General features: G+C 39.5%; 1 protein-coding gene across 4 annotated transcripts in view; it reads right to left on the reverse strand.

The window, feature by feature from the left end:
- The window catches only part of enox2 (ecto-NOX disulfide-thiol exchanger 2), a 253893-nt gene that overhangs the window by 54077 nt on the left and 178248 nt on the right, over positions 1-21568 (reverse strand). For all 4 annotated transcript variants that reach the window (XM_017721483.2, XM_017721484.2, XM_017721486.2 and 1 more), the window contains one exon: positions 16580-16735. In XM_017721483.2, coding sequence (XP_017576972.1) covers positions 16580-16735 — 156 coding nt within the window. The remainder of the gene's footprint in view (positions 1-16579; positions 16736-21568) is intronic.

Raw genomic sequence — 21568 nt, forward strand, 5'->3', positions numbered from 1 at the left:
CACAGTCACCACCACTTTACTATATTCATAAGAACTTAAATCTCGTCTACATATTGCAAATTTATCTTTGTATTAAATTATTAAAGTGTTTATTCTTTTACATAAATGGCTGCAACTGTAACAAATGCAATTTCCCTCTGGGATCAATAAAGGATTCTGATGATTCTGATTACCATTATCAACATTAAGACACAAGCAGATTCACTGGTCATTTTGGATAGTAAATAAAATGGTTATGTTTGCACTGTCAAGCCCTGGTTCTTATCAATAACAATGTAAAGAGATCCAACTCTGTCTGTTTCTCCACTATGAACCAGTTCACATCAAACCACTCAATCATTAGTGGAACATTAGTGGAATTTCCCCTGTACAATTTTAACCCTGTGGAGAACATATAAGCTCAGCACAAAGTCTAAACCCAGCGCAATGATTGCATAATTTGGCTATTCCACCTAAAAGTGCAAACACAATGACTATGTTAGTAGATGCATATGTTTACAGACAATTATGTATCTGCTTATATGAAATGAGCCCTAACTAGCTTATATGTACATAAGGAGGGGATAACTGAAGTGTAATCTTCACAGCATGCAAACCTCATGATTTATAGTGTTTCAGAGTTGCATAAAACACCTTAAGACAGATTTGGCTACCTCTACTGTCTTTTACTGCATCGCACATACTCAATTTTGACTCGATTTCTCCACCCAATTTGCTGTAGTTTAACAGAGTAATGGAATACATTATTGCGATGAGAATGAGGCAAATATTTGCTCATGTCTGGCACCTTCCAACATGCGGCTCAGTCCCCTTTCTTGTGTAGTATTCATAGTAGCTTTCTCTACTTCGTTCAATGTTGAAATGAGTGCGTATGTTAATTTGGTCAGGATTTTAATAACCACACCCTCCCTTTTCTATTCTACTTAATCTAAACTTTTGTGGACACACATGGATGGATGTGTAGGCATGAAGATGCAGCAGGAAAGGCACAGGACACTGCATTGCTTCAGGAAAACAGGACCCACTGCCTTTCATTTTTGAATATACAGCAAGAATAAGTAGGGGTTATATTTGCTAAACCTGTGAAATACTTGCTTTGTTGGACAGTCATTTAGCACTGAAGAAAACATGAGCACTGCACATGGTAGCCGCAGTGCAACTTGTGAGAGACAAAGACTCACAAACTAGGGTCTAAACAGAGAATAGTAGTAGGAGTGAAGAAAAAAATATTTCACCAATGAGGATTATAATATTCATTTAAAAAACCATTAAAGTCTTTCAATAACTTGTATTTTCTGAACAATAACATTTTACTGAAAGGTGGCAAGGGTGTATGAACGTGAGCTAGCTAACAGAGTTTAAGCGAGGTCCATGAGGAGCTTTGCATCTAAAAAGCCTTTAACACTACTATAAGGCTTTTAAACAACCTCTTTATTGAGGCTACTGATACAGTTTGCTACACATGTAACTGTGCTTTTTATGAGCAGTATCAGCATTGGCTCTTGTATGCAAGCACAGTCTGATAAGACAAAGCGTGAGATCAAATTCTTTCATTTCCGTGAGACTTTCATGACCCAGCAGGTGGTCTGGTTCAATACAAAGCAGTGTGAAAATCACATGGCGGCATGGCACTGCACACCACACATACAGTGGAGCTGTTCAGGTGGTGAAGGAGCAGAGTAATGAGAATGCCTGCAATAGTTAGAATCTCTCTAACATAGCTGGGCAATCAAAATGTATTATTCTGTGACTCTGCGTTGTCACCCAAAAACACAGAGGTGCTCATGAATGGGTGTGATATAATCAGTCCGAATGAAGACACAGCCCCAAGTGTGTCAGATGCAGAACACAGAGCAAGCACACATGTATAAGTTTTTGTATGTACACAGTGTGAGTTTGTGGAGGTTAAATGTAAGTCTTATTTGTATAATCCAATATTGTGGAATAGTCTACTGTATTGCATCAAACAGGCTACCCTTCATTTATTTAACTCACAGTCAAAACAGCTAAAGTACATGACTCATTTGATATTTCGAAAGAGATTAGCCATAAGATAATCCACTTGCATAACAAAGGAGAAATCCAAAGAAAAATAAGTGAAAAGTGAAAGGAGGTTTCCAAAACTCAAGCTGAAAAAAAATATTAAAACATACAGAGAAAACGGGGCTCCCAACAACTGTGCAAGATCTAGGAGACCACCTAAATTGTCACCATGAGATATACAGCACTTTTTTCTTTGAAAAATAGGAGAATATCTGGCTCCACTCCTGCTTCACACCTGAAAAAAAAAGTTTCGGTCCATCCTTCCACTGTGAGAAGACAACTCAACACTACGGGTCTAAAAGGGTATGTAACTGATTAGAAGCCCTTACTGAGAAGAAGAGATAGACAAATAGGAAAATATTTGCACCAGAACACCAAAACTAGACACGTGAGATGTGCAGCGAGGCAGTGACTGTACATGTTCGTAATGGGGATTATTTGGTTTAGGCAAAGAAGGAAATGTAACCACCTACTTAGACCGAACTTTCGACATGTGAAAAAACATCCTTGCAGATTTCATTAAAAAAAACTAAAAGCAAGATTCCTGAAAAGACTGGAAGGTGTTACATTTAATTGTTAGGATTTGTTTGAATGGAAAAGTTGCTAATGAAAGGGTGTTTTCTGATTTTTTCTTTATTATTCATTTATAACTTGTACTCACTTGCCATTTTGACTGGAAATTAAAGAAATGAAGGGTGACTTTTGCACCCTATTGTATATATGTAAAACCCCAATTCCAATGAAGTTGGGATGTTGTGTAAAACAAACAAAAATAGAATACAATGATATGCAAATCCTTTTCAACCTATATTCAACTGAATACACTACAAAGACAAGATATTTAATGTTCAAACAGATAAACTTTGTTTTTTTTCAAATATTCACTCATTTTGAATTTGATGCCTGCAACACGTTCCAAAGAAGCTGGGACAGGGGCAACAAAAGACTGGGAAAGTTGTTTGGAACATTCCACAGGTGAACAGGTTAATTGGAAACAGGTGAGTGTCATGATTGGGTATAAAGGGAGCATTCCTGAAAGGCTCAGTCGTTCACAAGCAAGGATGGGGCGAGGTTCACCACTTTGTGAACAACTGCGTGAGCAAATAGTCCAACAGTTTAAGAACAACGTTTCTCAACGTGCAACTGCAAGGAATTTAGGGATTTCATCATCTACAGTCCATAATATCATCAAAAGATTCAGAGAATCTGGAGAAATCTCTGCAAGTAAGCAGCAAGGCAGAAAACCAACATTGAATGCCCGTGACCTTCGATCTCTCAGGCAGCACTGGATTAAAAACCGACATCATTCTGTAACGGATATTCCCACATGGGCTCAGAAACACTTCAGAAAACCATTGTCAGTGAACACAGTTCGTCGCTCCATCTACAAGTGCAAGTTAAAACTCTGCCATGCAAAGTGAAAGTCATATATCAACAACACCCAGAAACGCCGCCGGCTTCTCTGGGCCCGAGCTCATCTGAGATGGACTGACGCAAAGTGGAAAAGTGTCCTGTGGTCTGACGAGTCACATTCTGCACGTCTTACAACAGCGTGGCTTCGTAGTAAAAGAGTGTGGGTACTAGACTGGCCTGCCTGCAGTCCAGACCTGTCTCCCATTGAAAATGTGTGGCGCATTATGAATCGCAAAATACGACAACGGAGACCCCGGACTCCTGAGCAACTGAAGTTGTACATCAAGCAAGAATGGGAAAGAATTCCACCTACAAAGCTTCAAAAATTAGTGTCCTCAGTTCCCAAACGCTTACTGAGTGTTGTTAAAAGGAAAGGTGATGTAACACAGTGGTAAACACTCCCCTGTACCAACTTCTTTGAAACGTGTTGCAGGCATCAAATTCAAAATGAGTGAATATTTGCAGAAAACAAAGTTTATTCGTTTGAACATTAAATATCTTGTCTTTGTAGTGAATTCAATTGAATATAGGTTGAAAAGCATTTGCAAATCATTGTGTTCTGTTTTTATTTATGTTTTACACAATGTCCCAACTTCACTGGAATTGGGGTTGTACAAACGCAATTTTAACACCTTGCCATATTTTCTATGTAAATATATGTATGAGTGTGTGTGTGTGTGTGTGTGTGTGTGAGTGTGTGTGTACTCTTCATTGAAAAACATTGCCAATAGAACAGGATGCTCTGGAGCCAAAGGTCACCATAGAGTATCATCATAAGCTTAGACAAACACAAACATATAAACACACACACACACACACACACACACACACACACACACACACACACACACATACATATACATATATTAGTGTGTGTGTTTTTCATACATTTTTGCATTTGTGGGGCAAATAACTGACATTTATATATATATATATATATATATATATATATATATATATATATATATATATATATATATATATATATATATATATATATAAAAAACATACAGATTTTGCAAGATCGAAGTCCCCAAAAATGCAAGAATGTATGAAAAACACACACAGTAATACATATCCACATGCTCCAGACCCCCCATACACAGAAATACCTCAGACTTCCTCCACACTCACAAACAAATAAACAACCAACCCTATTCTGAAGCAGGGACATGACAGCTCGCTTGGCAGAGATGACAGCCAGCATGCAGTGAAAAGAGAAGAGTGAGAAACAGCAGTGTGACTTGAGAGCAGCATATCTGACAGGGTGAGGAAACAGACGTGTTCTCTCTAAAAGACACACACGCACACATACAGATGTGACTTCTTGCTTTTATTTACTCCAGCACAAAGTAAATGCTCCAGCACTGGCTCAAATCAAATGCTCCTTCCACAGATCTACAGTGAAAGAAGACTAGAAAAGGACAGTCCATAGCTAACTTGTGTTACAGCAGCCCAGCTGTGACTTCTAAATGCCTACCACACTCCAGTCCATCCCTGTACAGATGTTTTTAATTGAACATATCTAAGGTGATGCACACTACAGCTAGAACTGGTACCAATCTCATACCAGGGGTAATATCAGCAGAAAATGTTGGATCAAATATCAGGAGTAAAATAATAAACCTAACCTGAATTATCATCTTAAATCTTAGTAGGTTTTAAAGAAGAAATATCAGGTCTAGGTCTCAAGATTTCAATATCAGCATGAGAAAAGAAAGATTTGTGCCATTTACACCTACATGATGTCTTGCAGCTCCCAGCTCGGCAAATGTAATAATATTTTAAAATATAATTTTAATCAGCAAAGGACAAAGCACATCCAACATTCATCAACAAATACTAACATTCTAGTGTTGGCAGCTGACTTCATGCTATTCGAATATCCACTGACAAGCACATATAATCTAGCATGAACATTCTAAGAATGTGTAAATGTGAGAGAACACTAAGTGTGAACAGAGGGAGAAAATTCTAGAACAGTGTGAATGGATCGAGAACATTTTAGAACAATGTGAAAGGAGTTAGAACATTCAAGAACAGTGTGAATAGGGGAAAACATTCTGGAACAGTGTGAATGGAGGGAGAACACACTAGAACCATGTGAAAGGAGGGAGAACATTTCAGAGCTGTGTGAATGGAGGGAGAACATACTAGAACCATGTGAAAGGAGGGAGAACATTTCAGAGCTGTGTGAATGGAGGGAGAACATAGAATGATGTAAACTGACAGAACGCTCTAGAACAGTTCAGAATGAAGAACATTCTACAACAGTGTGAATAGAGAAGAACACTCTAGAACAGTGTAAATGGTGGAGAATGTTCAAGAACAGTGTGAAGTGAGGTTGAACATTGTAGAGCCTGGCAACTATGATACTTTTTGTCATATTGTCAGTGTTTGTTGGAGAGCATTGGCTTAGTGTGCTCTAGACTTCAGTGGTAAAACATGACAGACAGTCTAGGAATTATTTTTTTTTGTGATTTGTGTAATATTTTTTTTGCCAATTTTCTTACTTACATGGACATTAATTAAAAAACATCTGGTGGATGTCTGACATGCTCCACGTAGGCCACACGTATATGAAAGTTTGGCCTTCTCTCTCATGCATGAGAACCATATTAGTAGGGAAACAGTAGGTAAGTGGTGCTGTCTGCTGGAAAGCTGGTGATCACTCAGTGCCATGGCAGATACCTGCTGTGTATTGCCCTTCTTTAGTGCAGGAAGCAGAACCTTATCTCCAGTGAGGCCTCTGAAGCCTGCCGTGATCACAAACACATATAACAGGCTTTCCCTAGGAGGCAGCACAGTATGAAACGCCACTACCCCCCCATTTCTACCATTTTATCACCCTTTCTGGTGTGGTTCGATTACCTCATACTCCTACCTGTTCCCTGAGACTGGGATATTGTGATATTGTGCCTTCCATCACGTAGTCTGAGCTACATGCTGTGGTTGTAAAGTTAAAGGGCGGCATGGTAACAGTGCAAGCTTAAGGCCGGGTTGTATGACTAAACATCCTACCAAGTCTCTTCTGTACCTTTTTGATATTAATAAGTAACGAAAGCTAGTTAAGCAGAAATGGTGTGATAAGGGAACTCGACTGTGAGAAACCACTGCGAACACACACCTGTCTGCCTTGGAGTTGAGAATTTTCAACATGTGTGGCTACTAGTGAGGATCGTACCAGCGTCAGGCAATGAAATGCCTCAAGTTGGTAGCGGTCTGCCTTCAATATTTATTCACTATAATAGCTACAATATTTTTTACTGAAAATGCCTTTTCTGTTAAAAAAAATTATATATATATATATATATATATATATATATATATATATATATATATATAATTTTTGTTTCATCAACCAGGCCTATGCTCATATAGCTCATACTGATGTTTGCCATATGCATTATACTGTCTGGAGGTAGTGTGGAAACAGGCCAAATGGCAGCAGTTTTAGCACACATTGGCTTCTAGACACAAATACAGAGTGACACAAACCCTTAGCTGCAAGCAAGAGATAGAGAGAGAGAGAAAGGAAGAAGGAGAGAGAGATAGAGAGAAAGGCCTGTGTTGGACACAAAGGTCATTCTGAGGCACAGAGGCAGGGCAGGCTGTGGGTCACAAGCCTGTAAAAGGCAGCATATGCAGCCTGCCCCAGTGATGACAGGACAGAGAGACGGACACTGATTCACTGGATTCCTCACAAGAGAGAAGCACAGCCGCAGGTGCCCAGTCCTGCAGGAAATGCGTGATATTAGCCATGCTGGCTGTGTCCTGCCACGCGCTCCTTCACAAGCTAGATTTCAGACAGGACAGGGGCCCACAGGGGCACTCAGCCACTGATTAACATCAGAGGGATGCCAGGGGGTAGGTGGAAATGGAGCAGAGCTTGACAAAGGCTGCAGGGAGCAGTAGGGTGGGAGACACTAAGGATTTTAAGCATCCACAGCTGCAGGGATGGCTATGGTGCCTGAAAAAAAGGAGTGTGCCATTATGCATATGTGCAAAATTGACTTGCTGCTTCCCACTACACATTATAACACTATCCACTCTATGAATTCAGAATACATTCTCCAAAGACATGCTGACATGTTGATGTAACTGACTTTCCTATTTTTCTAAAGATGCATTGAGTGGAGAGAGAAATGTCATACTTCTCAATAAAGAAATTTCTTTTTTTTTTTTAATTGCTGCTTTTTAGTCAATGTGAATTGTTAAAAGGTGTTGCTTAGAGATTAAGTGATGCTTTTCTTAGCGTGAATTAGCAGCGACTTCTTTCTGTTGTTGCATTATGAGGTGTTGCTTAGTGATTTTGACTTCAGTAGCTACAATGTTAATGCTGATTTCTAGTTGCATTGGTACTTAATGTTCCTACTAAAGATAAGATGCAGAAAACATGCTGGGCAGATGTAAAAGATGAAGAACCCTTTAATCACAGCTGCTGTCAGGTTTTGCAAAGACTCTCCTGATAATAACAATGCATTCAATAAAGATACAGTATGGATGCTTGCTATTCTGTCTGTTTCTGTTTGTGTGAGAGCTAAAGTGAATTGAAAGCTAGTAATACATACCGGTAAACCATTATCTGTGCTGGTCTACACTAGGGATGAGTCTCTCTCACACTCACACACACACGCACGCACACACACATATACATATACATATACATACACACACATATACATACACAGTTTCCAAGTCACTTATCCTTCTGGGTCACAGGGGAGCTGGAGCCCATCCCAGCAGTTAATGGGCGGAAGGCAGAAAACACCCTGGACAGATTGCGAGTCCATCACAGGGCAGACAGACAGACAGACATGGGGCAGTCATGGGCTGGAGGTTAGGGAACCAGCCTTGTGACCGGAAGGTTGCCGGTTCAATCCCCAGAGCCGACAGCACATGACTGAGGTGTCCTTGAGCACCTGACTGCAGGTCTTTGGACAGTGGGAGGAAACTGGAGTACCCGGAGGAAACCCACACAGACACTGGAAGAACATTTAAACTCCGCACAGAACGGATTCCAGGTCGCCCAGCCGGGAATCGAACCCAGGTTCTTTACCTCTTGCTGTGAGGCAATAGCACAACCCATTGAATGCTACACATTCTCGCATTTATGAACTATGCATATCTGAACTCTACACTTCAGCACCAGAGGGCAGTGTAGATGGTGGGTCTTATGATTTTGTTCTAAACTGGTCAGTCAAACGATGGAAACTGCATCTGTCTAAAGGCTACCACACACTGGACAGAAAGGTCCCAACAGTAGCTATATGGAAGAAAAGTTTTCTATAACGTCCAGTTGCTCAGAATTAATTGGAGTTGTAGCACATACAAAACTAGCCATGTCACCCTATTTTCAGTTATATTTGACACCTTTTCAATGTTCCAAATGACTAAATCACAATAAAAGACAAAAGTGCAGCTTTACCAAAACCAGCACCAAGCCATAGGTTCAATATAATTAAAACTTTTAGTTATTCAGCTCAGCAAAATATTTTGCTGTTTATGTTGTATTAATTGTTACAGCGCTTGTATGATCGTTAAATACCCATCCATCTTTGTCATTTTCAGTTCTTAAAGGTTATAAAAAAATTTCCTTTGGTAAAATCAATGCTCATTTAAAATGTTTTGAATGCAACCAAAAAATATCGACGGTCTGAACTTTCTTTCTCCATAGCACACAAAAGTGGCAATAAGTATTAAGCTCAAGCTCATTTTACACTCTATTTAATGGAATAAAACAGAATCTTCAGAATCTTTTTTTTTTATTTATTTGAAATTATAGCATTTGGCATTATATATAGCATTAAAGCTAATTCTTCACAAACTCACTACCACAAGCTAAAATGTATGATGTTATATACATTGATGTGAGTCGGCTAATAACATAAACTAAGGTAACAGAGGTAGCATTCATCTACACCAGTGTTCATTTCTTGAAGGGTGGGTGGTCATGTGGTCTGTTTAGGTTTCACACAACAATTTACGGCTGGGCAAACGCTGATACATATAGAGGATTTACAACATGGCAATTATGTGATTCATTTTGTTCATGAAAACATTTTCAATGACAAAACTGCATACTCATCCTCATCACATCAGCTTCTGTTTTCTCTAGAAAACAATGTAAAGAACATTTATTTTAAGCAGAACAAATTGATATCACATGTGCAATGAACCTAACCTCAGCTTACATGCAACAGACCCATCAATGGTATTTCCATGGTTTTCTGCATATAGAACAATTCATATTTTCACAACTTTTAAACCCAATGAAGCCGCATCTTGAATATCCAGTGGTTGACAGTAACTAGGTAAATGTAATGCATTACTGTACTTAATTAGTTTTTTTTGTGTATCTGTACTTCACTTAAGTATTTCCATTTTGTGTGACTTTTTACTTTCACTCCACTACATTTTGAGAAATCTGCCATTCCTTTTGGTTTCTGTGTGTATAAAAACGTAACATGTCAAAACAAAAGAAGTGCAAAGCCAGAGCACCAATCAGGGCCCAGCGGTCACTTTGTTCTGAGCTTGTTTTGACCTGTTGGTCATACCAACCCAGTATAAGCACAAGGTTCAATGTCAGTGCAGCAGTGTAAAAATTTGGGAGCACGTACGTCCCTAAATGATGAACTAACCTAACTTTGTGTAAATAGAGCACAATATAGAAATATGTCCACATATGCAGTCGTGACTGGCAGGTTTCTTTATTTCTGAATTCATACAAACACTTTGATTTTATAGTAAATTAGTTTCGGTTAGTTTATGAACAGACACCTACAGATCAATACAGTAAAGGAAAACTTATTTGTGAACCTGAGTTTAAAGCAAATTTTTATTCAATTTGTAACTAAGTTACAAATAAATCTTAAACTGAAACTTTGCTTGTTTGTAAAAAGTTGTTTCAGAGGGACTCAGTTCTACCTGATGGAAACTGTTTGCCTTCAGTGTTTTGTGTCTTACAATCACATAATTTTAATAGAGATCAGTGTCAGATCTCAGAATGACATTCTATTAAAAGACTGGTTTACCAAGAGAGAAACTGGAGGATTTTCCCCTAAAATTAGGTCATGAAGTGAGTCTTGCTACAACAATGGTAATAGGACATTAGCGTCATAATTAATCTTTTAGTACTTTTACTTTTGATATATACATAAATAATAATCAAAATCACAGTCACATCAAAGCAAACTAGGTTTATTCCAGACCATAACAGAGTAAAACTCCTGAATTGAAATCTAAAATTCCTAAGTGAAACTGCCAATAATTAAGCAGAATCACTTTCTAGGCTTAATGAAAATAATGCTCTCACCAGTGTCATATTTTTTGGTAAGAGACAAAAGCAGAGGTGAATAAGGGTGTGACAGAGTGAGGGATGGAACAAGTGGTACATGGGGCAGAAAAAAGATGCTGAGAGCCTTTCGTTCAAGAAAATACTACTCGAAGCCCCCTGGGAGCAAGACTGAAGGCTTTTCTAAGCGCTCCTAGCAGCTGAAGACGAAAGTGCTGCCCTCAATGACTGCTTTCCTTTAAACTACACTACAGCCTGGGTTTAAAGCAGGACACAGCAGAAACAGGCTCACTACTGCTGGGACTGTGGCCGGTCAAAGTGCACTGAACAGCACATGTCCCTGACCGGTTGGGGTCAAGGTCAACATAGAGAAATCATCTTCTGGAAGGCCAAGAAGGCAAGGAATACAAAGCTATGTACTGCAAAACTAGCTAGAGAACACAGTTTTTGTCAGCAATTGTGTGACAATGCTTTAATCTTATTTACTCTTTTATTATTCATTATTATTGTTTCCTTTAAGATGGATAGCATTCGTCAATCAAAATGTAAACGTGGCAATGTTAACCAGATGGTTCATTTCAACTACAGCCTTATAGCCAGGTATCATTAGCCAAGATTCAAAAATATTTTCAGAGTGACAGTGGGCAGCATCAATGTCTGCTTTCATGATGCTTCTGCCTCCTTCATAGCCTGCAGTTAGTGTATAAAAGCTGAAAGCACCACTATCTGCAGCCACTCCCCACCTGACCTAGAAAATGAACAGCCGTTTCTTCAGCTCTCTCTCCTCTCGAGGTTCGCCACAAAAGATGCAGCTCCGCATGGTGAAAAGGCCCTTTCACTCCCTCATCAGTCAGACCAACGCAGCTGAAAGATGCAGTGAGTGTGACACAGCTCTGCAACAAAGACGTTTCAAGCTGACGCTACAAAGATTCTCTCCCTGTGCTTATGCAAAGAAAGCTAGAGAGAGTTTAAGAACTGCGCTTCTTCAAAGAGCCTCTCTTCTGTACATAAACCACTGAAAATGGCTTTGGCTGTGGTTTGAGGTATTCACCTTAAAAAATTCTTACAACAAGACATACATGAGATTCATCCATTAACTGGCAGTGAAGCACTCTTCCAAAATGTTTTTCTTTATTAAGAGATAATACTTTGTAAAACAACAGCTCTATACACCCCTGGGAGGATTCAGTTTTACTGTCTTGACAGAAAATTAAAAGCACACCTTCATTATAACAAGAACCCATGGTGTCATTGACACAAAGCACCAAATGCTACTAAGTGCTAATAGCCCCCCTAGTGGAGAACTTTCTGTCTGCTAAACACACATATGTGAGTGTGTACATGATTGAGAGAGCAGGTCATGCATCATTAGGTGGGTATTAACTAAAGTAATGTTTCCATGTTATGGAGGGTCTACGTCACAATCTGTGCAACACTGACCCAACCATGGTCATGATGTGGAACTGTAAAACATTTTTATCTATATACCTTTGGGAGAATTCAGTCTTACTGACTCGACAAAGAATTCTTCAACTTCACCAAAATAAGGACACATGGTGTCATTTATGCAACGCACCAGAAGCTATTGAAATGCTAATAGCACCCTTTCTGGTGAATCTAGAGTCTGGGAAATGTACACTGCTCAAAAAAATAAAGGGAACACTTAAACAACACAATATAACTCCAAGTAAATCAAACTTCTGTGAAATCAAACTGTCCACTTAGGAAGCAACACTGATTCACAATCAATTTCACTGCTGTTGTGCAAATGAAATAGACAACAGGTGGAAATCATTGGCGATTAGCAAGATACACTCAATAAAGGAGTGGTTCTGTAGGTGGGGACCACAGACCACTTCTCAGTACCTTTCTGCTTTCTGGCTGATGTTTTGGTCACTTTTGAATGTTGGTGGTGCTTTCACACTCGTGGTAGCATGAGACAGACTCTACAACCCATACAAGTGGCTCAGATAGTGCAGCTCATCCAGGATGGCACATCAATGTGAGCTGTGTCAACAAGGTTTGCTGTGTCTGTCAGCGTAGTGTCCAGAGGCTAGAGGCACTACCAGGAAACAGGCCAGTACACCAGGAGACATGGAGGAGGCCGTAGGAGAGCAACAACCCAGCAGCAGGACCGCTACCTCTGCCTTTGTGCAAGGAGGAACAGGAGGAGCACTGCCAGAGCCCTGCAAAATGACCTCCAGCAGGCCACAAATGTGCATGTGTCTGCACAAACGGTTAGAAACCGACTCCATGAGGATGGTATGAGGGCCCGACGTCCACAGATGGGGGTTGTCCTCACAGCCCAACACCATGCAGGACGCTTGGCATTTGCCAGAGAACACCAGGATTGGCAAATTCGCCACTGGCGCGCTGTGCTCTTCACAGATGAAAGCAGGTTCACACTGAGCACATGTGACAGACGTGACAGAGTCTGGAGACGCCGTGGAGACCGATCTGCTGCCTGTAACATCCTTCAGCATGACCAGTTTGGCAGTGGGTCAGAAATGGTGTGGGGTGGCATTTCTTTGGCATTTCTTTGGAGGGCCTTTTAAGGACATCACATCAAAGTTGGATCAGCCTGTAGTGTGTTTTTCCACTTTAATTTTGTATGTGACTCCAAATCCAGGCCTCCATTGGTTAATACATTTCCATTGATGATTTTTGTGTGATTTTGTTGTCAGCACATTCAACTTTGTACAGAACAAAGTATTCAATGCGAATATTTCATTCATTCAGATCTAGGATGTGTTATTTGAGTGTTCCCTTTATTTTTTTGAGCAGTGTACATGAACAATCAAATATGGGAGTGAGTTACAAGCTCAGTCTATTAGGTACCTTGCATCAAAATATCCTAGCATTTCTCTTAACATTGTAGTAGAATACTACTCTGAAAATGTATTGTTAGGTGAGGAATAACTAAAGTGGATAGTCCATGTCACAATCTGTCTCACACTGATCCTGGCATGGTCATAGTGATGTACAAGGCGCAGTCTTCATTGATCTTGTAAATGTCAGCACTTCATCAAGTTCATCATGACACTGACCTGCTATATATTGTTTTTAGACTGTTGTTGGGCTACAGTGTGAAAAATAGACAAATTTAGAACAGGTAGTAGGTGATTCCAGCTGTGTATCCTCATATGTTCAGCACCCAGTGTGAATGGCAGGTCCTTTTGGTCTGCTCCTTTGCTCTGTACAAGAGGGCTGAAGGACACAGACTGGCTCAGGTAATTAGCTCATTCTCTGACCCTCTCCTTCCACTATGCCATATTTTACATGCCATGGGGCCTTAGTCTCTACACAAGTTGACCTTTCAATTACAGCCCCTGCTTGACCTCTACAATCCCTAGGCAACCTTCAGCCCTTTTCATTTCTCTCGTCCATGTCTATCTGTGCATGTAGATTAGCACAGCCCATGGGGGGGGGGGGTGATAAGAAGAAAAAAAGAAGAAGAGGAAGGAGAGGTATTAGTAAGAATTAGTTGAAGAATGGCACTACAGTGGGGGTGAAAGACAAATGACCGAAGACAGACTGTAGAGAGAAAGAGACACGCTAAGCAAAAATGTTTCATGTCTTATAACAATAGCAGAACCCTGGTGCTATATAAAAATGTTCTTTAAATAACCATAAACAAGTTTCCCCCATCATACAGAAGACCCATTTAATCATGCAAAGAATCATTTAGAGTTGTATACAAAAGATTGGTGTTAAAGTGTAAAAAAAAACAAAACACAACAACTCCAGAGCACATTATCCTAAAAAATTTATTTTTTTCCCACAAACATGCATAGAGCATCAGTTTATATTTAAGTAACGAAATACTAAAATAGCTGATGGCTTGAGCAAAAGCTTGGACACCTGGTTGTAAAGTCTCCGTTAACTAACTCATAAGTACTAGCTAGGCAGGTCAAGAACTGTCATTACGAACTGTCAACTGATGACAATTCCAGAGCATAATGATCTCCATGACACTTCAAAACTAACATTCAACAACATGTACTTCTTTAAACAGATGGCTGAAAGTGAAGCCAACTGATGCCTATAAAGCAGAGAAACACTATAAAAAGAAAGTGCTTCCAGTTCACAATTTCCACTGTCCAAAATTTCATAAAGAAATGGCAGAGGTGGCGGGAACTGGGAAAATCAAGGTAAGTTCTGGAAGACCAAGAAAACTCTCAGCCAGAACTGCCTATATGCTGGACAGAAAGGCAAAGCAAAATGATAGCAAAGATCCTACAGGAAGGTTTAGCTGACACACAAGTGATGGTGCATCATTCTACTGTTCAATGTTGCTTGCACAATCATTATCTGCATGGAAGAGTCATCAGAAGAGAAACCTTAACTGCAACCTCACCACAAAAGTCAACATCTGAAGTGTATCCAGATAGGCTAGAGGCACTTTGGAAACAACTGTTGTGGAGTGATGAAGTAAAAGAGGAGCTCTTTGGCTACAACAGGTAAAGGTGCATTTGGAGGAAAAATGAGCAGCATTTGATAAGAACACCTTGATAACTGTGAGGCATGGGGATGGATCTATTATGCTAGAGGCACACAAAATATTGCACAGGTAGAAGACAGAATTGATCAGCAAATTCTGTTAGCAAATGTAACACATTCATTCAAGAGACTGAAATTGAAAAGTGGCTGGCTGCTACAATAGGATGATCCAAAACATACCTTGAAATTCACAAGGAACTATTTCAAGAAATGCAAGCTGAAGCTTTTGGAAAGGCCCCTGACTTGAACATCAAAGAAAATCTGTGGGTATGTCTTAAACATGCTGTGCATGACAGTCCAAGAATACTGCTGAACTACAAAATTCAGCAAGGTAGAGTAGGTGACAATCCCTACCACAAGAAAAAAGGCTCCTAGCTGGCTATAAAAAAAAATAAAAAAAATAAATTAGCAAACTGTGATATCTGTCAAAGCTTGTTATCAAGCAATGATTTAGCAAGGCATCCAAAATTTTGCATTTGCCACAATTAATTCACAATTCAACAAATATGAAGCAAGTATGTAGAACATTTGCGGAAAAATGGTTACTTTAAAAATCATCAAAAAATAGTTCTTTGAGTTGTCATGGTTCTATATATAACCACTGCCTTTACTAAACAATAACTGAAGGACCGTTTTTTTAAGAGTGCAGGGACACAGAAACAGAGACAGAGAAGGAGAGTGAAAGAAATGAATAAGACAAATTGATTTACATAACAGACAAAAAAGGACAGACATACAGATAGATTAAGAATTGGAAATACAGAGACAGAAAAAGAGAAAAAAGACAAGCAAGAGGGAAGGTGTGAGAGGGTGAGAGATATGATGCACCTTAACACAGAGAGTGAGACTAGACTAAGATTTAAAAGAGGAGGTGGTAAAGGAAAAGTTAGGGGTGGGGGGGGGAGAGAGAGAGAGAGAGAGAGAGAGAGAGAGAGAGAGAGAGAATCTTTGCCTCTATATAAAACTAAAACATCCCAGTAGTCAATCAATTCAGCCATCTGAGTGGCAGGTGGCTTTCTCAACCATCAGATCTAGTGGCATCCACCTCTCAGCAAGGTATATCACCTGTCAGAATCCTAATGTCAAGTCGATACTCAGACTGCAGAGTTTTCTCTTGAAGGGCAGAGCAATTCTGATCAAGACCTTAATGTCTGACTTCTCATTTGGCCTCAGATTCAGGTCAGCATTGATGCTCAAGTCAATAGTGTTGTTTAAAATGCATGAGGGCTGAAAAATAAATGCATAATGCTAACTCTAGCTAAATGCTGAGATGCAGAGGGCTCTGAAACAGGGTGAAGAACAGAGCTGTCATTCTCTAAATAGACTTACTAGGGTTGGGGGGAAACAGGGTGCAGCTCTTGCAGTGAATGATCTCCTTCACGATGGGCAAATCCTGGGAGATGGGTGGGGGTACAATGCCCAGGCCGGGCAACATGGGATTCATTGGAGCAATGCCCGTCATCAGACCAAGACTGGGGTCAAAATCTATGGGAAGGAGACAAAGAAAACAGACATTTTATTGCTAGACAAAACATGGCAGGTAAATGACCATTTAAAAAAAATAAATAAAACAAAACCATATATTTAAAAAGCATTCAGATTAAACCTGCTTTGGAATGTATAATATGATTAAGGTAAAACAAAACATTATGAAAAATATAAACAGCACGATGTGACCAAATTTTTTGTATATTCTTAGTTAAAGGCTCTGTATCTTTTGCAGAGAGCACACAAACAGCACTATGATGTTCTTATATAGGTTCTGGACTAGATTACAGCTGTACTTCCAGCAGGAGGCTTTTTGATATGGAAATGACACTGCCCCCTCTGTCCACTCTGTCACGCACCTGTGGAGAGAGGGAAGTTGAAAGTGTGTTCAGCACTGGTGTCTTTCTTCACTAGAAATATGTCTTTTGTCTGGACCAGCCAGTTCATTCTGACTCAACTTTGAGCTAAATGAGAAGAGTGAAAAGTTGCCTGTGTGTGAGTGACTGTATTTGCCTTTGTGAGAACTTGATTTCAAAGAGGCTCAGCAGAATCTCTCTTTCTAAGATCAGAAAATGAGCAGAGAGAGACAGACTGAACACCTAATGTACCACTGTTTGTAGATTTCTAAGCTGTTAAAACTTACACAGCCCATATTCTATTGGTCTAAGCCTAAGCTGACTGACAATAGTATCAGGAATCACAGGCAGATTTGCATCCATCAAGATGATTATCAAGTCAGACAATTTAAATGTCAGAAAATGCATTATCCATGGCTTTAAAATGCACGAAAGGAAAGCATACATGGCTCCTAATCTGTGTTTTCTTTTAATGTGTGGTCCATGTCCTATATCAGTTCTGATACTCTGTCTGGCTTCAAGGCATTTCTATAGCAGCTCAAGGCAGCATTTTTTTTCTTTTCTTTTTCGTTTTTATTGTACTTGTGGTGGCTAAACAAATATGGCCATGCTGCTTGCCTTCCATGCTCATAACATATTTCTTCATAAAACATGAACTTTGGCTTAAGTGACTGACACTGTGGTTCCATCAGAGTACTCAAAAACAAACAAAAAAAAACTGATATAGTATGATGCTATGATACTACAGTAAAATAAAACAGAAAAAAATAAACAGCACAGGGATTAAAAGCAAAAGGAAAAGTAAAACAAAATAAAGAAACAAAAAATATTTTAGCAACAACAACAACAATAACAATAATAATAATAATCAGGAAGGCAGCTTTTGCTTGCCTTCCCATATTGCACATTATCTCACAAGCCTTCATTGGTCAATAAAGTGCCTAGTCAGCAGGAGGAGTCAATCATAACCAGTCATAACCAGTCTATAACTGAGCCTTCACCGGCACTCAGGAAACAACAAGTGAAAGATTAAAAAGTGCTACATATTACAAGGAAAGTGTATAAAGTGACTTGACATGTTTAAATTCTATTAAATTAAATTGCACGCATCCTACAAGACACATCTATAGGACAGGGTGCTCTCAGATGATCCAACAGTTCCTGAACAGACAGGCAGCTTCAAATGAGCCTCAGCAGGCCCACTGTATTACATTACACACTTTAATCCATTGTCAGGAAACTCCATTAGAGGACAATAACGAGAACCTAGATGGGCAAGACCAAACACTAACCACATCACATTATGGCATGACTGCTTTCTTACAGAGGCATGGCAGAGCCAAAACAGACAAACAGTCTTGCAGGGACAAAGAACACCAGACATGGAGGAAAAAAAGACACCAGACAGAGCTGAACAGACAGCGATATGCAGGTGGCAGCCGTCCCGTCCAACAGCACCATAAGCAGGTTTTGGGACAGGAGGTGCAGCACGATCAAACAGAGGCTGGGCAGCAGAAAGTCTCTCCGCCTGGCTTTCCGATTGCATTAATGTGGGCGTTCACGTTCCATACCCACTAATGGGGGCGGATGATAAGTTGCAACCCAGACTTCCGGGTGATGACTTCTCTCTGTAGAATTCTCTGAATGAGAGGAGGACTGATAGCAGGTGAGGGGACAGGGCACAATGTTGGTTAAGCTGCTACAGTCTGTGCTGAATGCCAATGGCCAATGACCTGGCTCTGCTGCCCCTGCTGTGAGCTCCGAGCCAGCGATGCTAAATCAGCAGCACTTAATCACCCAGCATTATTCAGAAACACAGAGCGAGTCACTGAAACAGAAGGCCGACTTGAAAGGGGAGATTTCATCTAAGCCTGCTCAACACAGCAGGGTACATGTGAGCAGCGAATAATCCCCATTTCCAGATCGAAAAAAACAAGCGATTCCACCTTGTAGTAACAGCTGGCGTAGGTAGATCAGTGGCAACTGCCTAGCTTCCTGAGGTTTGCTGGTTTGATTCTATGTGGTTTCTATGGGAAATGGACCAAAGTACAAGACCTCTGTGTACCAACACTGAACCCAAAGTGGCTCCAGGGGTGCAGCCCTTCATCATCTTAACCCCTCCGTGCTCTAAGAGATGCCTGCAAGTTAGAATAATTTGTAATTTTATTATTATTTATTATATTTATATCTATACTATATTATAATATTTAGTGCAGACAAATATAATAAATAAGTTTAATTGCAATATTTCATGAATAATATTACATGTCAATATCACGTCAATATTACATGTATTTGAAAACCATAATAAGCCATTAAAGAAAATTATATTTCTATTTATATCTATTTATGCTAAATTTTGTCAAGTTGCCCTACTTGTCACTTTTGAAATACAAGTCATTTTTGATGTAAATTATGTAAGTTATTATTATGAAATTATTTGAGAATACTTATTAATTTGGTAATGTTTTGTTTTATAGTCCCTTGTCCAAAAAAGGTGTCAACACACCAATTTGGTAATACTTTGGTTACCAGCCAAACAAATGTGTAGGATCAACAGATGTTAACAGTGTTTAATACAATCTGTGCAGAATATTTAACATTATAAATTACAACCCCAATTCCAATGAAGTTGGGACGTTGTGTAAAACATAAATAAAAACAGAATACGATGATTTGCAAATCCTTTTCAACCTATATTCAATTGAATACACTACAAAGACAAGATATTTGATGTTCAAACGGATCAATTTTATTGTTTTTTGCAAATATTCACTCATTTTGAATTTGATGCCTGCGACACATTCCAAAGAAGTTGGAACAGGGGCAAAAAAGACTGGGAAAGTTGAGGAATGCTCAAAAAACACCTGTTTGGAACATTCCACAGGTGAACAGGTTAATTGGAAACAGGTGAGTGTCATGATTGGGTATAAAGGGAGCATCCCTGAAAGGCTCAGTCGTTCACAAGCAAGGATGTGACCAACTGTGTGAGCAAATAGTCCAACAGATTAAGAACAATGTTTCTCAATGTGCAACTGCAAGGAATTTAGGGATTTCCTCATCTACAGTCCATAATATCATCAAAAGATACAGAGAATCTGGAGAAATCTCTGCAAGTAAGCGGCAAGGCAGAATATAATATAAACTGTAACATTTTTGAAACACTTGGGGAAGGCAACAAGTACTTACCTATGAATAGACTCCAGAGGAAGGTACCATGTTTTCAGCCAGGGAGGAAAACAGGACCCCTTGTTTGTTGAGTTTTTATAGTGAACTTTTCCTGCGCAAAAACCGGAAGTGATGTCACATCACTTCCTGTTTAGTTCTATAAAAGCCCTAGAGGGAGTAGAATGAGCTAGTCTTGTGGAAGAGGTAATGAAACGTGGTTGAAGCCTAAAAACCTCTGAAATTGTGATTGAATAACGGACTATTCATATTAAGCTGTATATTTGTAAATATTTTCTTTTTGGCATTGGATAAATTGCTTTTTTTTTTGTTTGGTTTGGTTCCTTCACTGGGATTTAATAAACACTGATTTTTGCACCCCAACCTGGAACGTACCCACGTTTCTTTTCCGTCGGACCATCACAGTCCGGATTGTTATCAGCGCAAAGTTCAAAAGCCAGCATCTCTGACGGTGTGGGGGTGTGTTAGTGCCCATGGCATGGGTAACTTACACATCTGTGAAGGCACCATTAATGCTGAAAGGTACATCCAGGTTTTGGAGCAACATATGCTGCCATCCAAGCAATGTCTTTTTCAGGGACGTCCTGCTTATTTCAGCAAGACAATGCCAAGCCACATTCTGTACGTATTACAACAGCGTGGCTTCATAGTAAAAGAGTGCGGGTACTAGACTGGCCTGCCTGCAGTCCAGACCTGTCTCCCATTGAAAATGTGTGGAGCATTATGAAGCACAAAATACGACAACGGAGACCCCGGACTGTTGAGCAACTGAAGTTGTACATCAAGCAAGAATGGGAAAGAATTCCACCTACAAAGCTTCAATAATTGTCCTCAGTTCCCAAACGCTTATTGAGTGTTAAAAGGAAAGGTGATGTAACACAGTGGTAAACATGCCCCTGTCCCAACTTCTTTGGAACGTGTTGCAGGCATCAAATTCAAAATGAGTGAATATTTGCAAAAAACAATAAAGTTTATCCGTTTGAACATTAAATATCTTAAATGTCTTTGTAGTGTATTCAATTGAATATAGGTTGAAAATGATTTGCAATTCATTGTATTCTGTTTTTATTTATGTTTTACACAACGTGTAAATATGTTTTCCAACTGCACTGGAATTGGGGTTGTATTATGTAACATTAGCAGCTAGCACAGTTAGTATGCACGGTAAATATAATACCATCTAAGATTAGGCAAGCTATAGGTTAAGGCAAGTAGCGTTCACATGTGGTATTCCATAACTGAATTTTGTTCACAATACTATTGCATAATGTGATAAATTCTGCAGACG

This window comes from Pygocentrus nattereri, chromosome 11 (genome assembly GCF_015220715.1).
Source record: "Pygocentrus nattereri isolate fPygNat1 chromosome 11, fPygNat1.pri, whole genome shotgun sequence".
Classification (NCBI taxonomy): Eukaryota; Metazoa; Chordata; class Actinopteri; order Characiformes; family Serrasalmidae; genus Pygocentrus; species Pygocentrus nattereri.